The sequence below is a fragment of the Cydia splendana genome, chromosome 12 (genome assembly GCF_910591565.1).
Source record: "Cydia splendana chromosome 12, ilCydSple1.2, whole genome shotgun sequence".
Taxonomy (NCBI): domain Eukaryota; kingdom Metazoa; phylum Arthropoda; class Insecta; order Lepidoptera; family Tortricidae; genus Cydia; species Cydia splendana.
The window spans coordinates 17,388,863-17,411,944 of record NC_085971.1 but is presented as its reverse complement, the minus strand read 5'-3'; the positions used below and the strand labels follow the sequence as shown (position 1 = coordinate 17,411,944).

Sequence of the window (23,082 nt, the reverse complement as noted above, 5' to 3'; positions counted from 1 at the left end):
AAAGGTTAAAATATTAGAATCTTGAAACACCATTTAAAATTATAAGCTAACACGTCTTGTGTTTTACGCGGTGATTCAATTTCTCATTATGCGAATGTGCCTCGCTCTTGCCCGAGGCGCGAGGGAGCTACAAGTAGGACATGTCATTAGCAATAACATCGCCATATTGTGAGATTTTGAATGACTTTCCTCTGCCGCAGTTGAATATAGTCCTCTCCAGTGACTATACGTTGTGTCGTATTTTTTACAAAACTTCGGTTTGAAAATGCGAGAAAAAATCTTTTACCCTAAATTTATATTCCATATTAAACTTACAAGACGTTTTTTTTCTTAATCCGAAATCAGCTTGAGTATTGGTAATTTTTATAAGCTTTGTAACAAAATATGAAAAGTTCCTTCCACGTGAGCCGGTAGCAAAGAATACATTATAAGTATTATTAGACGATTGGAGATAATAAAAACTACGTTGATAGATAGTGCCCTTGTTACGAGGTGAACAAACAAAACCACGGTCGGACATCACTAATAATAGGGTATTACACTGTATTAAAAATAAATTATTTTACACCATGCATGAAATAAAGCACCAGATAATTATTAGAAAAACACAGATAGGAGTTATATTTAAACACAAGTTCTATTTAATAAATCGGATACAAATATAAAAAGTAGGTGAGTTGACCGTGACGTCACGATGTAATGTTTCATATAAATTCCATATTAGCAAATCGATTTGACAGTTCTAAAAAAGTAACTGATTTGACTAATAGGAAAATACCCTATTTATAACTGTGGTGTTAAGGTAATCAAGCGAAACCACAGCCAAATGCTACACATAATCTGTCACGTAACAATGTCATTTTCGCGCTCATTTATTTGCACGCCCCGGCCGCAGCTTAATTTAATGTTAACACTAAACTCCAGCGACGCACATTACAGGCAGCAGCCGCATTCGAATGTTCTCAACTTGATAGGTATAATGGAGAGAGAGCCAATGCATCTATAGGGAGGTACTTAGGTAGGTACTTATTTATATGGGGCAAAACACATTTCAGAAAAAGGTCACATCTGTGGACAATACAATAAAAGTTTACGATCCGGGTATATCATTTTTTTCTTAATATCTGGGAGACCGAGATTTGCTCGGAAAACATGTAAAAACTAAAAAATGCGATCGATTCGCCCCCGGAAATCCCCATATAGCAAATTTCATCGAAATCGTTAGAGCCGTTTCCGAGATCCCCGAAATATTATATAAATAAATAAATACACAAGAATTGCTCATCGTTTAAAGATTTGCGTCTAAAGTACCTACTGTAAATATGAGTCGCTTAACTTCGAACTCGGGTAAATCCATCTGTCAGATTATGCGATTATGGTATTAAGAAAAGGTAATAGAGTAGATATTTGCTGAGAGGGTCGAATGGATTTACCTGAGTTTGAAGTTAAGCGACACATATGTATCCCATGTAAGGGGCAGCGTAAAAATTAGCTTTTGATTCTCTTAACTTTGCGATGTCTACAGAAAAGACGCTAATGTAAGGATCATTATTTATTAATAGCTTATATTTTGATCATTCTTACTTTTGTTTATGAATAATTTATAAAAGAGTATCAATTGACTCATACTTGTCACTGGTTCCCGCCATGTTGATTTGTAATAAAAAGGGGGTATACCAGTGACAAGTGGGCAGTTCGAGTACGGACAAGTTAGAGTGAAGACGTCTTGAATATTTGATTGTAAATTGGTTGTTATTATGTTTATAACAAATGAATAAAGTTAAAATATTGGTACAAGTATTAGTTTTCATCATCGACCCGGTAATAACCCAACAATTTCAGAAGTTGGATCTAACAAAAATCGATAGGATTTTTGCCACGCCGCACGAACGTAAGGTTTTCTTTTCTTTTTCGTTTGTATCAGTGAGTAAACTATGTTTACCGGAAAGTGTATTAAATTTTGGTAAGTCATTTCTTTATATATTTTTTTTTACTCCCTTTCATTTTAAATAAAATTGGTTTAAGAACCTACCGTCATATCTGTATTAAATATACTGTATATATTATTAACGATCATGATGATGATTTGCCCAATTTTGGTATATGTATGTGTAGAAAGAACGTACGAACGGATGCCAGGTAGTCTCACTTCTAATAAAAATATGAAATTTAAAATCTACAGTTGTCATTTAAGCGTTTTTGAATATTACATATGAGTCAGTGAAAATTAGATCGAATGTCATTATAATGTTTCTATATTATCAAACTCGATTGTATGATGGTGTACCACATCGATTATTTCAAACTCAGGCTAAGGACTCATTATTTAGTTTTGTTGCGTAGCAAAATAGCATAGTACAACTGTAGTAGCAAACTACAGTAGGATATTGTTTTATGTACATTAAGATTTACGATCTGTTGCACCTTTTGAGGTCAGTTTGCGGTACTAAAATTGTATGAATACACTGGCTTTGTAACCGTGACACCGATGAGTAAACTAAAAATTAAATCTTGCCAATTGAATACCTCTGAAGTAAACCCCTGTTGAGTTTGTATTAGCAATGCCTCTAGTATGAAGTTTTTAAACGCGATTGGCGTCAGTGTATAACGTAATATTGTTACGAATGCATCTAAGATATTGCTTTTATTAAAATGTTGGGCATTATAATATATGACCTTTCGGAACTTCACTTTAAAATCATTCTGGTCACTATGTAAGTTTATACATAATATTGCGAGTCCATGCGCACAAGACCGACAAGACGATACATTATTTAAAAGAAAATAACGTGACGATCTAAGTCCAAATTGGAAACCATAATGCAGGGTTACGTTATGTAACTTGTGTACCTAGTGCTATTAGCTATTAACATGGTTTTTTTTTTTAACCTAGTGCTTTTATACCGATATCGGTTTTCATTCAGCGACGCTGCCCAACGCAGCATTACTTATGAAAGCCTCGATGAAGCTAAATTACTAGAACACGTAGTTATAATTATTTTCCCTTCTTGTATGGAAATACAACACCTTTATGACATATCGGATATTAAACGTATTAATAGTATGAATCAGAGTTGGGCACTTATAATTGCAATCTGTGATTAAACTAAAATAAAGCTCAGTCAAATGATTTCATAAGGAATAAAGGAAGTAGCGGTCGTAAAACGAACCTTATTCTAACTTTATCAACTAAAACGTTACTTTGAATAACCATGATAACCATCTGCTCGAATAATTAAAATACTTCCAAAACCATGTCGATGATAAATTCATAAGTGTGTCATGTCGAATTCAAGCTAATTGGTAAACTCATGATAAATTGACAAAATAAGTTGCCGTTATTAAAACTAACGTTACCATTCTCATTTTATTTAATTTAACTAATTTTGCCCAACTCTGGTATGAACATACATCTATATTAAATCTCCATGTTATGGAGCGTATGTCGTTTGTTGAATACACGAGTAGTAACTCGTTAACGAATGTACTTATGTAATATTTTTCTATTGTTTTTCTATTGCACACTCCTCAAGATACGTAACTCGTAACTTTGTGCGCTGAGCATTAAGTATTTTTTGTGTCAATTTACACATACTAGATATCGTGAACTTGTATCTCAATGGATTCAATTTAATAACCTGTCACCTTTTGTTTAGACTGTATGACTGTATGTCATCAAGTCTTAATGTAATCAGTTTTTTATCATAACAACCTTGTAAGGGCCAGTAATTTTGGCACGAGTACTTAATCAATGTATATAAAGTATGTGTGTTACCATGATGATCATGGAGAAATGCGAGGTCGATGGGACATCGATATGATATAATATTTGATTGCGAGCTACGCATACTTTAAACATTTAGAAACTCATTTACCCCTTTATTTATAGGATGTGAATATTTTGAATGACGTTAAGTCTTGCAAACCACTAATAATCTCCTGTGTTTTATCTGACAGGACAGTATCGTTTGCTACATTTTTATTATTTTTGTTTTTCTGTAATAGTAGTAAATTCAAATCATACTTAGGTACCTAAATGAAAAACAAAGGACCTTAATTGGAATAATAGTGTATTCTGTGGATATCTTTGAAGTTGCGTGTAGTACTGAAAAGTTGTAACTTAAAACTACGCTTATGCGTAATATGTAGAGTCATATGTAGAGTCATATGTAGAGTCATATGTAGAGTCATATGTAGAGTCATATGTAGAGTCATATGTAGAGTCATATGTAGAGTCATATGTAGAGTCATATGTAGTCATATGTAGTCATATGTAGAGTCATATGTAGAGTCATATGTAGAGTCATATGTAGAGTCATATGTAGAGTCATATGTAGAGTCATATGTAGAGTCATATGTAGAGTCATATGTAGAGTCATATGTAGAGTCATATGTAGAGTCATATGTAGAGTCATATGTAGAGTCATATGTAGAGTCATATGTAGAGTCATATGTAGAGTCATATGTAGAGTCATATGTAGAGTCATATGTAGAGTCATATGTAGAGTCATATGTAGAGTCATATGTAGAGTCATATGTAGAGTCATATGTAGAGTCATATGTAGAGTCATATGTAGAGTCATATGTAGAGTCATATGTAGAGTCATATGTAGAGTCATATGTAGAGTCATATGTAGAGTCATATGTAGAGTCATATGTAGAGTCATATGTAGAGTCATATGTAGAGTCATATGTAGAGTCATATGTAGAGTCATATGTAGAGTCATATGTAGAGTCATATGTAGAGTCATATGTAGAGTCATATGTAGAGTCATATGTAGAGTCATATGTAGAGTCATATGTAGAGTCATATGTAGAGTCATATGTAGAGTCATATGTAGAGTCATATGTAGAGTCATATGTAGAGTCATATGTAGAGTCATATGTAGAGTCATATGTAGAGTCATATGTAGAGTCATATGTAGAGTCATATGTAGAGTCATATGTAGAGTCATATGTAGAGTCATATGTAGAGTCATATGTAGAGTCATATGTAGAGTCATATGTAGAGTCATATGTAGAGTCATATGTAGAGTCATATGTAGAGTCATATGTAGAGTCATATGTAGAGTCATATGTAGAGTCATATGTAGAGTCATATGTAGAGTCATATGTAGAGTCATATGTAGAGTCATATGTAGAGTCATATGTAGAGTCATATGTAGAGTCATATGTAGAGTCATATGTAGAGTCATATGTAGAGTCATATGTAGAGTCATATGTAGAGTCATATGTAGAGTCATATGTAGAGTCATATGTAGAGTCATATGTAGAGTCATATGTAGAGTCATATGTAGAGTCATATGTAGAGTCATATGTAGAGTCATATGTAGAGTCATATGTAGAGTCATATGTAGAGTCATATGTAGAGTCATATGTAGAGTCATATGTAGAGTCATATGTAGAGTCATATGTAGAGTCATATGTAGAGTCATATGTAGAGTCATATGTAGAGTCATATGTAGAGTCATATGTAGAGTCATATGTAGAGTCATATAGAGCCATATGTAGAGTCATATGTAGAGTCATATGTAGAGCCATATGTAGAGCCATATGTAGAGCCATATGTAGAGCCATATGTAGAGCCATATGTAGAGCCATATGTAGAGCCATATGTAGAGCAATATGTAGAGCAATATGTAGAGCCATATGTAGAGCCATATGTAGAGCCATATGTAGAGCCATATGTAGAGCCATATGTAGAGCCATATGTATAGAGTCAGAGCTATACGTTGAGTAGTTTTCATATAAAGAGTCGATGACGTATGTGCAGACACTAGTATCAGTAGATAAGAAGCGCCATGTTAATCTTGTGGAATCGATGTGTTTGTGTAGGTATACACAATATACAACGCACGTGGATGGACGTGTGAGACTTTAATGCGCGTGGATGAACGTGCGAGACTTAAACGCACGTGGATGAACGTGTGAGACTTGACGCGCGTGGATGAATGCGCTACACTTTTATTCCAACTTTCATAAATATATTTACAACAATTTAAAATAATTAGTCAACCATATATCAGTATAATTTAATCATAAAAACATAATAAACAGTAATAATAAGCAAAGAAAAATTTATAAAATTTCTACACGTCTATTACTAATATGTTGAGTTCTCATCTGAGTGCAGTTTAGATTAAAACGGTATGAAATATCATATTATGTGTGTTATACACGAGTTGCTAAAATCCTAAGATTGTAATAATACTTTTATATTTACAAAAAAAAAAGAGACGAAGGAAATAGATAACGACACTTGATTAATAAAGGAAACAACGATTATCGCTCGTTCGTAAATATAAAATTACATGTAATGGAAATCGATATACGAGTAGATTAATGATGCCCGTTTTCTTAATGTTCAACTTGAACTTGGCTGGGCGCGTGAGCCATAGAGATTAGACATTCATAATGTAAAATATATATAAAACCAATGGTTATTACTGAGGAATATACGGTAAATTCTCTGCAAAAGAAGTAAATGTTGTTATGTTTAATTCATAAGTAAAGCTTTTAAATTTACACGGGAACTCATTTCTTCCATTATTTAAACCACCATAGTACAACATCATTATGAACTTTTATATATCAAATAATAATTGATAAGGTGCTTCGCTTTTAATATACTGTCAAACTGTTCAATATTACTTGACAATTAAACATGATTATTATGCATATGTGAATTTACATATTTTTATATGTTTATTGTATTCTAATACCGTGTTCGATAATCGATAATTCATAAGAAAGTCCCATTTATTTGAATGTCAATTTCAATACAAGTTATAAAGTTACAAAAATTAAATATATAGTTTTTATTTAATGAGGCTTCAGAAAACGGTTCTTAATTTGTCTCACATTAATTATGTACGAATATCTCGATCTAGTAAAATAGTATTATAAATAAGTCTTATTTTCGTTAAACCAGAATAATTTTAATAATAAACATACTCCAAGCATACATACATAATTAGAATTACATGCATTAATTGTCGAATCTGATTTAATTAGTATTATCATTAATTCTTTAGATATGTCCGAATAAGGAATTAGGATAACAAATGCACCGTAATACCTATTAGACTTTAGTTTCTGAAAAAAAAAAAAAAAAAAAAATCACGACTATAGCTGGAAATTAAATATTTGGTATTCAAACTCAACTACAATAATAAACTTGTTGGTTCAGATAAAACCTGTTGAAAAAAAAAACAAACATAGTATTTCTTAGTCACTTTGTAACATGAATATTATTCGATCTAGATTCGCTAAGAGTATTGTTATAATGACCAAATACTTTTAAAAATAAATCGCAATGTAGATGTTCATCATTCATGTGGAATAATTAATTAACTAGTTTATGTCTGATGTTTAAATCCATTTTATGTGATGAGGAATTAGTTCTTGTAATGAAGTTACGAAGTTCTGTAATAAAATTATTCATTCGTTCATTCAAATTTATAAAACCTAACGGTTACTTAGTTTATGTTCTTATACCTACTTGATGGATCTTTAATGGCTATATTTATGACCTAAGGCGTGTAAGCGGTTCGAATGAGGATTAGTCGGTCGCATTCATATTAAAATATAAAACTTTGACTGTTGATAATAGCAGGTTAATAGAACTACCTCTACAATAAGATATCTTAATAAAAAAATCGTTGGCAACAGGTAACGTTCGAAGTAATATCAAAAGTTTGTGTTAATTTAAATCAACATATTATATCATCAGATAATCAGTAGCCCAAACAAAAAAATACATAATATGTCACTTTTATGATTGCATTCATGTCAACTACGGGCTGGGCCCGAAGATATAAAATCAGAACCATGCATTCTTTATAGAGATGTGACACTTATGCCCTATTTTCATTATTAAACCTTATTGCGCAATACATGATATAGTGAATTGTGGACTATTTTATTTACAAATATTATAATAATTAATACAAATTAGGTACAATTTGGTAGCCATGTCGTTTATGTACTAAAATAATTGAAACGTGAAACAATAAATTCATAACATGCTTAAATCGATATAACTATAAAGATTAATGATTAAATAAATCAATGAAATAAAACCACGAGTATTCAATAATAATTTAAAAAAAGGAAGTTTTAATTTCATATATCTAAAGAAAGTCTTGAAAGTTTCAGAACGACCCAGGAGCGTCCAGGTGAAAGGGCCAGGGTTTGGTATTCCATTACCACCCAGGAGTGCCCAGGTGAGAGGGTCGGGGTGTGGAATCACTTCCGACCCAGGAGTGCCTAGGTGAGATGGCCAGGGTGATGACATTCCTGTTCCTTAGCAGAACTAAGGTGCTTCTACGCAGAAGTACGATCGTTGACTACACCGCAGAGTCTTCGAATGCTGGCATCATGGCACGCGAAGCTGCGGCTAGTAGCGGCACGAGATCCGGTGCCCCGTGTTGCGCAGCATCAGCGTGGTTGGCGGCATCATCATCGAGGACAGCTTCAGATGTGTCGACGGCACTATCGCAGTGGGCAGAGCTTGCGTGGTCCGTGGCACCATTGCAGTTAATGAGAACGTCCGGCGTCGGTTAGGCAGACGGCGCAACCCGCGGTGACGCAACTATCTTCTGTTGGGGAAGTGATCCATGTATAGCGGTTTGAATATTTACGTGCGAAAGTGAATGGTGTTGTGTACGTATATTATATTATATTTCTTGATCATAATTATTGAAATTTAACAAGTGTTAAAGAAAACTTAATAATGCTAGACTGCGTAATCTTACGATTACATAATGAAACATAGTGTACCGTCTATTACGCTTATCGTATGAATTTTCTATTGTTTAATATTTTGTTATATTTCTGCAGGCCGAACTAATTAAATTTATTCGTTTCTATGATGACATATAGTTTCTATAACCTTGATAACAGACTTGTGAAAATTCTTCGAAAACCATAATTTGAACGATTAATAATATTATGTTCTGGTACCGGCCACCTATTTCCTAATTATCATTAATTATCATTTTATTAATGCCTAATAATTAACAATAATACACATTATAATTATAATCTTATTAATAGTATATATCGTGCAATCATGAGTGCACATGAGTATTACGTGTTTGTAATTTTATTTTCTCTTGTTACTTATTATTATTTAATATGCATATTATGTGCATAAATATCATTCACATAGTAATATTGGATCAGTGAATCTTGGTTTGTTTTAATGTATACATTTTGATTCATTATTTTCATAAATTTGTCTTTATTTTTATCATTATTTTTAACTATTTTATATAAAGGTTTGGCGAAGGGTCTCGCCTCGAACAGGATGGCCGAGCTGTAAGGATCATTATTTATTAATAGCTTATATTTTGATCATTCTTACTTTTGTTTATGAATAATTTATAAAAGAGTATCAATTGACTCATACTTGTCACTGGTTCCCGCCATGTTGATTTGTAATAATAACACGAAACGAGTCGACAAAACAATAGCACACTGAAAAGAAAAAAAAATTATTTTGTCTTCAATAACGCAAGTGAATACCTATGAACTATGTATATACATACTTCTGAAATCAATCACACAAATCTGCGTATTTATATATTTACAATCTGTTATTTTTGGAGTCGGTGCAGGTGCTTCACTAAGGTGCTCAAGTTTGTTTGAGGCTGGCACCGACTCCAAAAATAACAGATTGTAAATATATAAATACGCAGATTTGTGTGATTGATTTCAGAAGTATGTATATACATAGTTCATAGGTATTCACTTGCGTTATTGAAGACAAAATAATTATTTTTTCTTTTCAGTGTGCTATTGTTTTGTCGACTCGTTTCGTGTTAGTGCCGGTTTTTTTATTTCCTTTTAGTTTTTTTTCGGCGGTTATTTTTTTTGTTAAAAAGTTTTTATTTTATAATTTTTTCCTTTTAGTTTTTTTTCGGCGGTTATTTTTTTTGTTAAAAAGTTTTTATTTTATAATTTTCTGTGGCTATAATTTATACAAATTATTACATGCTTAATTTTTGATTACTTTTAAAATAGCTACCTACCTTGCTTTAGCTATTAACTGTTATATTAATAATCCTACTTTAACTATTATGTTCTGTAATATAAATAAATTACCCCTATTTTCCCACCCTTAGGGTAGGATTTTTTTCCAAATTTTTATTATTATTACGACTACTCTGTAAAAGGTTATGCGTGGTCATACGTTACAATCGGTGAGTGAAAAAATCAATCATCCCCTATTTTCCTACCCTTAACGTTGGATTTTTTTTTCCAAATTTATATGGGACCAACTTCGGGGTATACCCTTTCCAATAAAAAAATAATTATCAAAATCGAACACCTCTGTAAAAAGTTATGCGTGGTCATACATAAAAAAAAAAAAAAAAAAAAAAAATATATACGCGTCGACTTGAGAACCTCCTCCGTTTTTTTTTTTCGTCGGTTGAAAAGGGGGTATACCAGTGACAAGTGGGCAGTTCGAGTACGGACAAGTTAGAGTGAAGACGTCTTGAATATTTGATTGTAAATTGGTTGTTATTATGTTTATAACAAATGAATAAAGTTAAAATATTGGTACAAGTATTAGTTTTCATCATCGACCCGGTAATAACCCAACACTAAGCATACAATAAATGTGTAAGTATGACCCATGTGTATGTATATTGGAGCGCGCGAGATAAACTTGGAGAAAAGTCAAACTAAAATGAAAACAAGTTGCGATTTTTAAAATTGGAATGAGGCGCCCGGCGCCAGGCACGTGTCAAATGTAGAGCGCGACCTTGACTCTCAAAACGCTGCACCACTGCGTTAGGCTGTTGCCTGACCGGCGGCGATAAAGCGAGTAGAGATCGACTATTTTCTCGCGCAAGACGTACTTGTACCAAAGATATATGTAACTCCGTATAAGATAGGTAAAGTCTAAGGAAAAAACGTGCCTCGGAAATCAAGTAAAAGTAATTCTCGAATAGATGGCGCCACACCTTTGGCCTATACTCGGCTAGATGGCGTTGACGACACCGTTTGATATTTAACAATTTTAACACATATCAGTGAAAGAACACTGGTCAAAGTCATATAAAAATAATAAATAAATATAAAAAAAACATTTATCAATATTTATATACATTTTTTGATATTTTTATACATTTTCATTTTTAGTTTCAATCGTGTGTCGATAGATGGTAGTCAATTTACTGTGAGTACCAAATTTACTATGACAGTAACCCTCTATACTATCTATTCTCTTTGCTTGTACTAACAGCAACACTCCTAACTGTACATCGCCTACATCGTTGGACCTTAGTCCACCGATGTACAGTTAACAGTGTGGGCGACGGTACCTGCTAGATTTAAATTTGCGTGAGTGAGTAAGCGTTATAAACAGCTATGATTTATTTATTTATTTATTATTTAAGTTGACAATTGTACCTTAACAGCTAAAGCCACAGCGGCACAAATTGGGAGACAGTAATACTTATACCTAGGGTACACAAGTATTTACATAACAATATTATAAAATACTACTTACAGGCATCTCTCGCTCTATCACTCTCTTACACTCAATCATCAGTCGTCCAATTGCACTTACAAACAAATCACACTCTGGGTGTGCCTCGAGCACGGAGTTGAGCAGAGCGTGCGCGCGCGCGACCGGCGCCTGCCATGATGACACTGACAGCAGGAACTATCTCTAACGCCTACTGTTCACGTACAGCAGCAGCTGTACAAGTCAAAGAATTTAATTTCCGACCCATTTCATACCTTGTCACAGTGGCAATCAATGTGAAAGTCGCTAGAGACCTCATACTATTGTCACTGTGACAAAGGTACAAAATGGGTCGGATATTAAATTCTTTGACTGTACTTTATAGCTTTCTGTACACTTGCGTGCAGCTTATAACATTATGCCACTTACGTCGAAAATAAAAGTAAACAGAATACATTCGCGACATATCACATAACTCGGTGTACGAAGCGACGCTGCATGAAGTTTGCAGGCAGTCTCCCTTCGTACAGCAAACATACAATGACGAATACGCGTTTATATACATATACAAGTATGTAATATGAACAGTGAGCCCCTAAGTGAAAACTCTCGCTCGTTAAGGAAACCTCGCTTTTACGCTACCCGCTGATCGCCGCTAGTCTGTCAGCTGCCTTATGGCGCACTGGGCGAGTACAGTCAACAGCTGATGCATCGAAATTCAGACAAGCAGCTTATGCAACGTATGTATAAACCAGTATGCATTGCTTGGGGAATAACTACTGTTTCGGTGAAAATTAGATTTGCTCTACTCTCGATGGGCCTTACGTTTTTGTAATAAGGTTGACGATATTTCACTCTCTTCGGATAAACGAACCCATATTTGCCGGCCTAGCCTAGCCAAGGTGACAATCGCTATCGCTACGACAACGAAACGCTTTGTGTCTCTCTATCACTCTTAAATATTAGTGCAACAGTGACAGTTGCGTTTCGATCGCTACGGAGCGTAAGCTATTGGCATGTTGGCTACGCGGCCTGTAATCCCTCGAGAAAAAGAATGAACGAAGAAGAAAGTTTCTTGTTCACTTTGGCGCATTTAGGGACTAAGAAATTTCCTTTACGATATACGTACCTATTAAGATAGACCTGGCAACTCTGGCAGCTGTGTCGATACGATAGCTACTTTACGGTTTATACACCCCGAGCTTGCAAAATTAGCTCCTATACTGCACATAATGTGCATCCGTTATTCAGCTACGCGATTTGAATAAAACCAGCTTGCATTCTTGTTAGCAACGGTTTCCTGACTTAAGTGCTAAACAGAAGAATAAGAATAAGAATAAGAATAAGAATAATTTATTAAGAAAACCTTATTGCTAATGTTACATTATGCGTGAACTTTTACATTTTACGTACATTGTTACGTGCGCCTGAACTAGGAATATAATCCTGTATCTCAGGCAAAGAGATAATATACTAATTTAAAGATCAATAAACAATAAAACAAATTAAAATCATGAACATAGAGACATGAATAGGTATTGAATTATCTTACACTTAGTAACCAAGTATTGCTGTGTCAGTGTCTATAATATCTATAATGTAGGTCGATCGTGTTTATTTCATTATTACATTGTTATTAGTTTACATTAAAAATAGTTACGAGGCAAGAAATGCATTTTGATAGGATTACGGTCAGTAGGGCAAATTAAACATAAGGTAAATAAAGCACTTATTAATGACAATTTTATACAAACATTAAATACTTAAGTATGAAAAACATTATCGATCTATACGTTGATAACAAATGGTAGGTAATAACTACAAACCAACTAGTTAGGTATACTTAGACAAACAATTAACAGATAATCTTTTAATAGCATGTATTTATTAGCCCTCTCCATAATCAATCGAGTTTATGTACCGTCGTTCGGCCATTTTCCTGACGGGACAGTCAGGGTCCCCAGTTATATGACCATTGGGTTTTTTGAAGAGACTGCATGATGCGCATTTGGGATATTCTGCTTTAAATAGGCAATCCTTGTCCGAGTGCCCTAGATTACTGCAATGTCCACAGGTGGGCTCTGATTGCTTGCATGTTTTGGCAGCATGGCCGTAAAAATGGCACTTGAAACACTTTGTAACAGTTGTGAAGTCTCTGACAGGACACGATGACCAGTTGATGAAAGCTCGGTTTTGAGATATGAGAGCGCGTCGTATATAGGCTGGAACTTCTATCACGTAGTTACAGGACTCTGCATCTTTCTTACCCGACTTATGGCTTAATTTGATAGACGCTAAGAAATTTTCCCGAGTTAGTTCTGGAAACTTGTCGGCTATATTCTGTTCATATAAACAATTGTAGACCTCTTGATCCCGTAGAGCCGATGGTACACCTACTATTACAACTCTGGGCCTGCGCTTGAAGGGTTCATCGATGGTGAGATTCAGGGATGTGTTTTTAAATGTCAATTTCAATTTTTCTATGTCGTCCTTAGTATCAGTGCTGATGATAACACCGCCATTTTTAACTTTACGCAGCGCTCTTACGTGCAGTTTCATTTCTTCAGGATTAATAATTTTTTGTACTAGGTTTTTCGTTTCCTCGCTTGACTTCGACTGATCTTTAGGATAAATTGCGACTGAGCTCAAATTATTAGGACGAATTTCGTTTTTGTTACTAGTTTTCACCATATCGGCAAAAGAAAGTGCGTGTGTAGCCGGTCTGTTAGTGTTATCGATACTGTCCTTGAGGGCTCGGAAACTGTCTGATAGGTCTTGTTTTTCTTGAAGCGTCTGAAGAGTGCAGTGGTTAACGAGTGCCTTTGCTTTAAGGCCTTGATAAAGAACTGCCAAGTTTGCGGAACCGTGGGAAACCTTTCGGCAAAGATTGTGGATCCTGAGTTTTTGGTCGGAGTTCAATTTGCCTTCCGTCGATATGCTGCAGATTTCACTAAGAGATTTATCTATGGTGCTCATCCAATTCTGAATCTCTGATGTTGGTACCGGGTCAAGACTGGTCTGGTCTCTTGCGCCGGTATTCGGTGGCACTGGTGTTGATGGCGGGGAACGCTGAATTTTGGAACTTCTGCCAAACGGGCTGTTATTAGCACTCATAATGAATAAAGTTGTTTAAACACTTTGACGTCATATCTACTTACACTACACAAGCAAAGAACGTCGCATGACACAGTTTGTCAATATCGAGGTCAATGCATATTGCACACGATTTTAATTTGTATATTATTTAATTATAATTTCAACACGTCTGATCGCATCGATTGCCAAATGAAACTCGAAAGAAGGATAAGTATAGTAGTTTACATTTTATCGATCGAGACGAAAGCGCCAGAATAGGTGTAAAGGTAACTGTGATCTATTTAATCTATGTCGCTCGCTACTGAGCCTATCAGAGTGTAACTGGCGAAAAATAAACAACGATTTATCATATGTTTGTTCAATGCTTGTACCGTGCGGGTTTGTGCTATGCTACTGGAAAATTAAGCGACTCAGATGTTTCTGTATGTTCCTGTACTAGCCATCAGGGTGTGAAACATTTAAAAACTTGCAAAAGTTGCAAGCGTCGGGTGTCGCTCATCAGCTCATCACTTGCAAAGTCTGTCCGATAATCTGTGAAAATCTTTTTTTAGACAACTGCTCGTGCGGTAGGACAGATTTTACCCCCGGTCGGTTCTACAGAGTCGATCTGTACCTATTTGCTAAATCAATGTACGTGTAGACAGACTGCAGTCCAGGACACGTGGTGCAGAGGATGTACTAACAGGTTAGTCAGAAGACCATGTAGAGGTAGAAAGAATTAAATACCTACTCACGTGACGTCTGCTAACTGCGTACAGACAACATAGCTACTGCACCACGAAGGTTCCTCTCTCCTCTGCGTTTCTTCGCGCTGTGCCCTATTAGACCGGGAGATAGTGACACATTTTACTGGGTCATTTGTACCAGTATGGCGGTTCGTCAGGGGTCTAAGCATGTAATGAAGGAAAGAAAAATGATGGTCATAGCGCTGGTACCGGCGGCCCAATCGCGTGGGCGTTAGTTGAACGTGTCGGATAAAATACGAGTGTCGAACGATTTGTTCCACAAAAATCCTCGTATTTTCCGATAGTCCATAAAAAAGAAGTAGGCGGTAGCGTAATGCCATACTTCTCCGGTGTGACTTACAGCCCGCCATACTGAGGCGAACACATTAATTAAAAAAAAACAATTCAACCATTTGTGCCAAGCTAATTTTTGCACAGGTGATCATCGTCGAGCAGCCATTCATGGACATCACCATGCCATACTCTTCGGACGGTTCCAAATGGCCGCCATACCGCCTCAAGGGAGTTAATTTTTTTTTTTGTTAAACGATTTGTACCAGTATTGCATTTAAATTTTTGGAAAGTATTTGATAAAATGTGACCGTTATTATAATTGCCATACTTATAGTAGGGGGATAAAGTGCTGCCATACTTGAAAAACTTATTTAATCGACACGTTTCAAAAATATGACTATGTATACGTAAAATATTTTTTTACAGCATGGCATCATCATATTCTGTTTGTTTGGATACAATTGTACCTAAAAAAATATATTTCAGATTATAACTACGGGGCGGACGACTGTGAGACTTAAGCCAAGACTTAAAACAAAAACAATTTTTTGACGATTTGTACCAGTATGGCATTTGGATTTTTGGAAATTATATGATGCAATGTGACCATTATTATATTTGCCATACTTCTAATAGGGGGAAAAAGGGGCACCATACTTGAAATAAAAAAAAAATATTGTACACATTTGCCACCTCCTACAGGTATGGCATTATGAGATTTTCATTTATGATCACACAGAAAGTCTTGAAAAAAAATTACAAGATGGTACAAATCGTTTAGCAATAAAAAAAAATTAACTCCTTTGCGGCGGTATGGCGGCCATTTGGAACCATCCGAAAAGTATGGCATGGTGATGTCCATGAATGGCTGCTCGACGATGATCACCTGTGCAAAAATTAGCTTGGCACAAATGATTGAATTGTTTTTTTTTAATTAATGTGTTCGCCTCAGTATGGCGGGCTGTAAGTCACACCGGAGAAGTATGGCATTACGCTACCGTCTACTTCTTTTTTATGGACTATCGAATAATACGAGGATTTTTGTGGAACAAATCGTTCGACACTCGTATTTTATCCGACACGTTCGACTAACGCCCACGCGATTGGGCCGCCGGTACCAGCGCTATGACCATCATTTTTATTTCGTTCTTTACGTACTTAGACCCCTGACGAACCGCCATACTGGTACAAATGACCCAGTAAAATGTGTCAGTATCTCCCGGTCTATATTCATTCGTCTACAAGGCATTGTAAGGACTAGCTAGCTAGAAGACTATGATGCAAAGGAAGAAATACTCACGTGACGTCAGCAAACTGCTGTTTCAGTTCATGTGCGCGCACAGCTAACATGGCAACGGCAGCTCGAAGATCCCTCTCTCCTCTGCGCTTCTTCGCGCCGCCCCATTCTACTAGCGGGTCGTACACGAAGGCTTCTAGTAGTGTCAGGAGGGTCTCGCGTCCACGGCGCATGGTTCGTAGGACGTGCTCGCAGGCGAGGCGGAAGATACCCTGTGGAAGAAAGAGCTATTGAATGTTTTGAACACAACTAGCGACCCGTTCCGGTTTCGCCTTAACAAATTAATATTATACGCCTAAATCTTCCTCAAGAATCAATCTATTGATAAAAAATACCTTACACGCAAATTACAATAGGTATTAGAAAATAATTCTTATAAAGCAATAAGAACTTTTCTAAGCGGCAAACCAAAGACAACGACAAATTCAAGGTAACCCTGAGATTTTGCAGTGCTATTATTTTAAAATTGGCACCCGCATTCCACAGCTGGGTTGCAAAATTTACCACTTATCTTAGAAAAGTGCGATTTCGTTTTAGGTACCTAAGTATTTTTGACGTAACAATGATTTAACTAAATATTTTTTTATTTATCTGTTTAATGTCTTGTTTTGCAACACTTTCTCTCAAATCACCGTAAGTTCTAAAGCGAGATATGCGAGTTCCTATAATTGGCTCTGTAATGCTATTTAAAAAGTCTAATGTATCATTCATAGCTGTTGGGATTCCTTGTATAAATAAATAAATACATAAAATAAAATAATAAATAAATAAATATCTTAAATTATGTTAATACTGCTTTTCCGAAAATATTAACACATTGAGTGCCGGGAACCCGCTACAAAGCGGGAAAACGCTGGGATCGGCCGTAGCGTTGGCGTTAGCGTGTGTTTGTTGTCGTTTGTAGCGTAGCGCTACGAAAACGTTGGCAGTGAATGTGTTAATAAGTAGACAACGTCTAACGTGCACATTACTTGCTTCTTCAATAACAGTTTTTATTTTCTCTAATAACCCCAGCAATAGAGGTATTTAACAAATGCAGTTTTACTAACATAATGTAAAACTACGTCACAAGCGGCAAGTTAAAACCTTTAATAAATGCAGTCCGCAATAATTTTATAGATGTTATGTAGTGCATAATTGTTTTCCTTCGTGTTTTCTCGGAAACGTTCGTATTTGTCATGCTACTTCAATCAACCTCAGTACTTTTTGTACCGAGACTGACTGAAATAGAAAGACACGTTCGTATGTGTCCGTGAAAATACGAAGGAAAATAATTATGCGCTACATCTGTTCCTTCGCGTATCTACCTACAGTACCTAGTGTACCTACACAGTTCAAAGAACATACACGAACTAATCCAAGATTGAAACTCCGTCAAAAGAATTCAATTTGCAAATTTTCCGTAACAAACGAAATAGAAAACGAGATATGATGCATCGTATCAGCATATTCCGCGATCGGAACCGGGTCAGTCTCGCATTAGCTAATAGATCACGTATGCACGTGTGTACTGCGGCATCATAGTTTCCGTGTCTATAGGGAGGTAAGCAACGTAAAAGTTTGATGGATGTTTCCGTTATTCAGCAGTGGGACAGTTGTGCATATGAGACAGGAGCGGCATTAGGTAACAATAAAAAAAAGTATACAATTACAATTGTCACAATAAAAAAAAATATTAGAAGAAGTTGGGGACGGGTGTCGCCACCCGTCCCCAACTGCTAGTTTTTTTTAGATTTTTTTTTACTTAAAAGTACATACATTAACGCAGCTCTATTTATTGTCAATTCAATGGATAGATATCTATTTCTTGGTAACTTGGTATTATTTATTGTAATATAATTAATTAGGCGAATTTAGGCACTAGAATTTTTTCAATCAATTGCAACATTGATATCGGAGTTTTCTTAAAAGTAACACATTATATATTTTGGTGATACAGATCAGTAGTATAGTATATTATCTGCGGTATGGCTGGCTATATTTCTACAGTTATATATAATTACGAGAGCATTTTCATCAACTTCTGCGTTGTTTTATATCTTACTTTAAAGTTCTCAAGATGTTTTATAAATCTTAGTTAAAGTTCTTCAAAATGCTTCTTTATGAAAAAATATGTCTAGTAATAACCACAAGGGTAATATAAAAGGGCCATAAAAACAACATTTAAAGATATTACAATATTTTGTATCACCGAAAAAATTTAATAGTATGAGGATGAAATTCAAAATTTTTTTATTACGTTGTCGATATCCATACTGCCGTATTAGAACTTCAAGATATTCACAAGAGACAACACGTACTAGATCCATTCTAGATACGTTATAGGTTATAGTTTAGATATCAACTAGTTCTCTTTTGCAGCGCAATTCGGGCAACCAATGTCACTTTTACGTTAGATAGAGTAAGATATCTATTAGATGTGAATTGGATCTCTAAGTCATATCCTGTGGAAATCGTTCAACAGTATCTCCAGAATCGCGCAAATGTCAAATTTGACAGGTTAGATCTTAAACATATCGTTATCGTATCTTGGTGATGTCTAAAAGATGTCTATTTCAAAATCAGAATCGGGCCCATAATTACATTTGCACACCTTATCCTTTAAGTACAACATTTTACAAATTTACCAAATTTTAAATTTTCTACATCATTCTACGTCTTCTACGACTTAAGGGGCCCACTGATTACCAGTTCGTCGGACGATATTAGCCTGTGAGTTAAACGCAAAATTTGACAGCTCCGAACAACTGACAGGCTGATATCGTCCGGCGAACTGGTAATCTGTGCCCACAGACGTCTAGAAATGTCTTCGAAATGCGCTTAAGGGGGGCCCCCTTAAGCGCATTTCGATTTTCGAATTAGTGCTCACGTCAAGTATAATTAAAACTATTAAAAGTGGAAAAATTACTGTCTTGGGTGAGACTTGAACTCACGGCCTCTGGATTGATACTCCAGCAGTAATTTTTCCACTTTTAAATTTATTCTAAGCTTAATAGCATCGTTCGCAGACGTTTCTGCTTGTTAAAAATTAAAATTAGTACTTATCCTTAGCCTTAGCCCTAGTCGGCAACTTGAAGCAGGGCAGATTACAAAACTTTAGCACTGGCTCGACTTGCAGGCCAATTCGAACGTACGCAGACATCGAAATGACATCTAACTGATGGCATTCAGTTATCGTACATGTATTGGCACGACCGAGACGCAAGATAACTAATATCGGCGCGATTCGGGAAATGAATTAGAAATTCACTAGATATGAAATAGTAAAGATATGTGACGTCCCACGGGTAAAGGTACCTTATGGCGGTTGGCCCTTACGCTATTAACGCCGCTCCAATATTATTGCGGCGCTATGTGACGTAAAGGGGCCCACTGATTAACATTCCGCCGGACGGTATCGGCCTGTCAGGTAGAACAAAATTTTGGCAGTTCCGAACAACTGACAGGCCGATACCGTCCGGCGGACTGTTTATCAGTGGGCCCCTTAAGCGCCAGCCGCCATAAAGTACCTTTTTCCGTGGAACGTCACATATCTTTACTATTTCAATTGAAGTTTTTATTTAATGCTCAATCTGGTTTGAGACTATTTATTTCATATCTAGTGAAACTCTAATTCATTTCCCGAATCGCGCCGTATATGACATCATTCTGATATCAGTGTACGTACGTTCGAATTGGCCTGTTGGTTCTCGGCGGCGTTTTGCCCAACTATAGTGTTGTATGGAGGTAATTACGGTGAACTGTACACAGCAAAACTTCGCAACGAATAAAGGAAATTCTGGTACCTATATCTTTTATTGTACTAGTTACAACGCTGGGGCTGCTTTTCATCCAAATTCACACAAAAGTTTTATTTATATCTGACAGACATTATGTAGGACACTTATACTGGGTGATTTTGGGGTCGAGACCCCGAATTTCAAAAATATATTACCATCTTAATGGTCATACTGAACAAGTCTTCCCATGGGACCGATATAAAATCCTGAATTAAATATACCCCCGGGCCCATACGTTTCGGCTACTTCGCGCGTTTCTAAAAAGATAATTTACAAGTAAAATTGAGGATCATAATAATTTCACACGGTGCATTATGAATTAATAAACCAAGAAACAAGTTTTAAGTATATTCTAAAAGTTAAGTGTAGGTTTAGATTAAATACCGGACAAGTGCGAGTCGGACTCGCCCACCGAAGGTTCCGTACTTTTTAGTACCTATCTAAGTACGCCATTAGATTGTTTTTCGCGTATTCGTGGCTAACCAAGACGAAAGGGGAGAAACTAATCCCATGAGGAAATTTGTTTCGTATAGGTACCCATGCACGTTTTTGACATTCAGGATCACGGCCCCAAAATCACCCAGTATAAGCAAAGCCCATATATTTTCGCAGATCGGTCGGCTACTTTAGTTTCCAGGCCGTGAATAACACGGCCCACATCACACGATATTTGCATAAGAATAATCCTCGCCTGTCTGCCTGTCGAGTGTCGAGCCCCGGGGGCAGCACAGAATACCTTCATATAATACTTGTATAATAGAACCTAGAAAAATGTAGTTGCTACGTGGTTATTATTAGTTTCGGTGTTTATGTTCAATGATTTATTGTAACTCAAGATACGTTATAGGCGTTCCAAAATTGAAGCGCTTACCTTGTGACAAATTGTACAAGTTGCCTTTAGTCGCACCCGGGCATGCGAGAAATGTGCTCGTGCTAACGAGCTCCCGCTCACCGAAAGAGAAAGAGACAAGCTCATGTTTAACAACGAGTATAACAAAGATGAATGGAATGCGAAAATTATTTAAAAATAACAGGTTTCTTCGGAGGTATAGAAATAAATATGGAAGTATTTTATTGTGTTTCTTATGTATGAGTATAACCTATCTATAGTTATATAATATCATTGTTTATATTAAGTAGATAATGGAAGAATAGAAACTCGTCATAAAATAACCTTTGTATTTTTTATTCCTTGGCTTGGTGTGTACGAGTAGGTATCAATTATCTCAGTATTACTATTTACTTAAACGGGACTTGACTATGTATACTTAAACTTTAAAATTACCTCTGACGTTTCGAGAAGAGAGACAAAAAAATGTAGGACAAGTTGACATCGACATCTAGCTGTGTGAGTTTTTTCAACTACCATTGGTATTGTTACTTACACCCAAAAATATGAATTGTAGCTTGTATCCATGTAGATCTCTTCTGGGCTAACCTATAATATACCTACCTTGGCTAGAATGTTCCTAGCGAAGGACAAAATTAAACGTGCCTTTTACTACAAACTTTCAAAGAACGGGGCTTTCCGAGATTTAGGTGGTCCGAATTCCACTTGTTTTCATGTAAATGGAGCACCGCGGTTAAATTAAACGATATCTCTAGTTTTACAGATGCAATTTTATTAATGTACCTAAATTGCAATAAGATAAAGCTTTGTAGCCTTTGTAACAGTATAATAAACGTGGAAGATTACGAGAATAATTTTTGGTAATAAAATAACCTTAGCAGTATTTATTTACGCTCCTATAAAATCTGTCAGGGCTGTCTGAAGTAGATAAGTACCTAACTTACTTATGATTTTAGGGTATAGATAGAGCTGTAACCGCGCTTTTATAAAATTATTATAGCTTCCAAAATAAGTAAGGTACTGTTTTTATCCAGCTTCTTCCAAAGTATTTATGGTTTTATGAAGAGTATGTAGGTCTCGGCCTCGAATATCTTGACGCTAAACGCGAGCTTCAAAAATCTCGGCCCAAGCCCTCCTAAACGTACACTTACGACTCAAATGGCGAGCTTTACTGCATGTCTTGCGGCCGGAAGTTTAAAACTAAACTCGGTTTCGCAAGTCACGTTCGAGCCCATGCACGTCAGAATTTACAGAATACCTGATTTGTCCGGGTGTCGCCGTTGACGGATACGTCTGGGAGGACATCATATCATGTATAACTTTCTCGACATATTCTATAGCAGTTCTCAGCTTTTAACATATGAGATGTCTTTACCGTCTCAATAGCGTAAGAAGCAGGTGTGTTTCTGTGATCAGTTACATTTTTCACAATTAATTATGTGCCTCCTTTTTTTTTATTTTAAATATCGAAAACGCAAGTAACGGCCGAGTTGGCTCCCTGACGTCAGTGGAGCTTTTGAGCCACACAATATTTGCATGTCACGCTCCGTAGCACGATTTTC

General features: G+C 35.9%; 2 protein-coding genes across 2 annotated transcripts in view; both read right to left on the bottom strand.

Moving 5' to 3' along the window:
- LOC134795901 (serine/threonine-protein kinase SMG1) overlaps window positions 1–23,082 on the bottom strand; it is a 237,230-nt gene that overhangs the window by 12,767 nt on the left and 201,381 nt on the right. The window contains exon 2 of the mRNA XM_063767832.1: window positions 16,895–17,103. Within this exon, the coding sequence (XP_063623902.1) occupies window positions 16,895–17,103 (209 nt within the window). The remainder of the gene's footprint in view (window positions 1–16,894; window positions 17,104–23,082) is intronic.
- Window positions 13,367–14,593, bottom strand: LOC134795833 (uncharacterized). The gene has a single exon (XM_063767767.1). It carries the CDS (start codon window positions 14,591–14,593, stop codon window positions 13,367–13,369), a length of 1,227 nt encoding a protein of 408 aa, XP_063623837.1.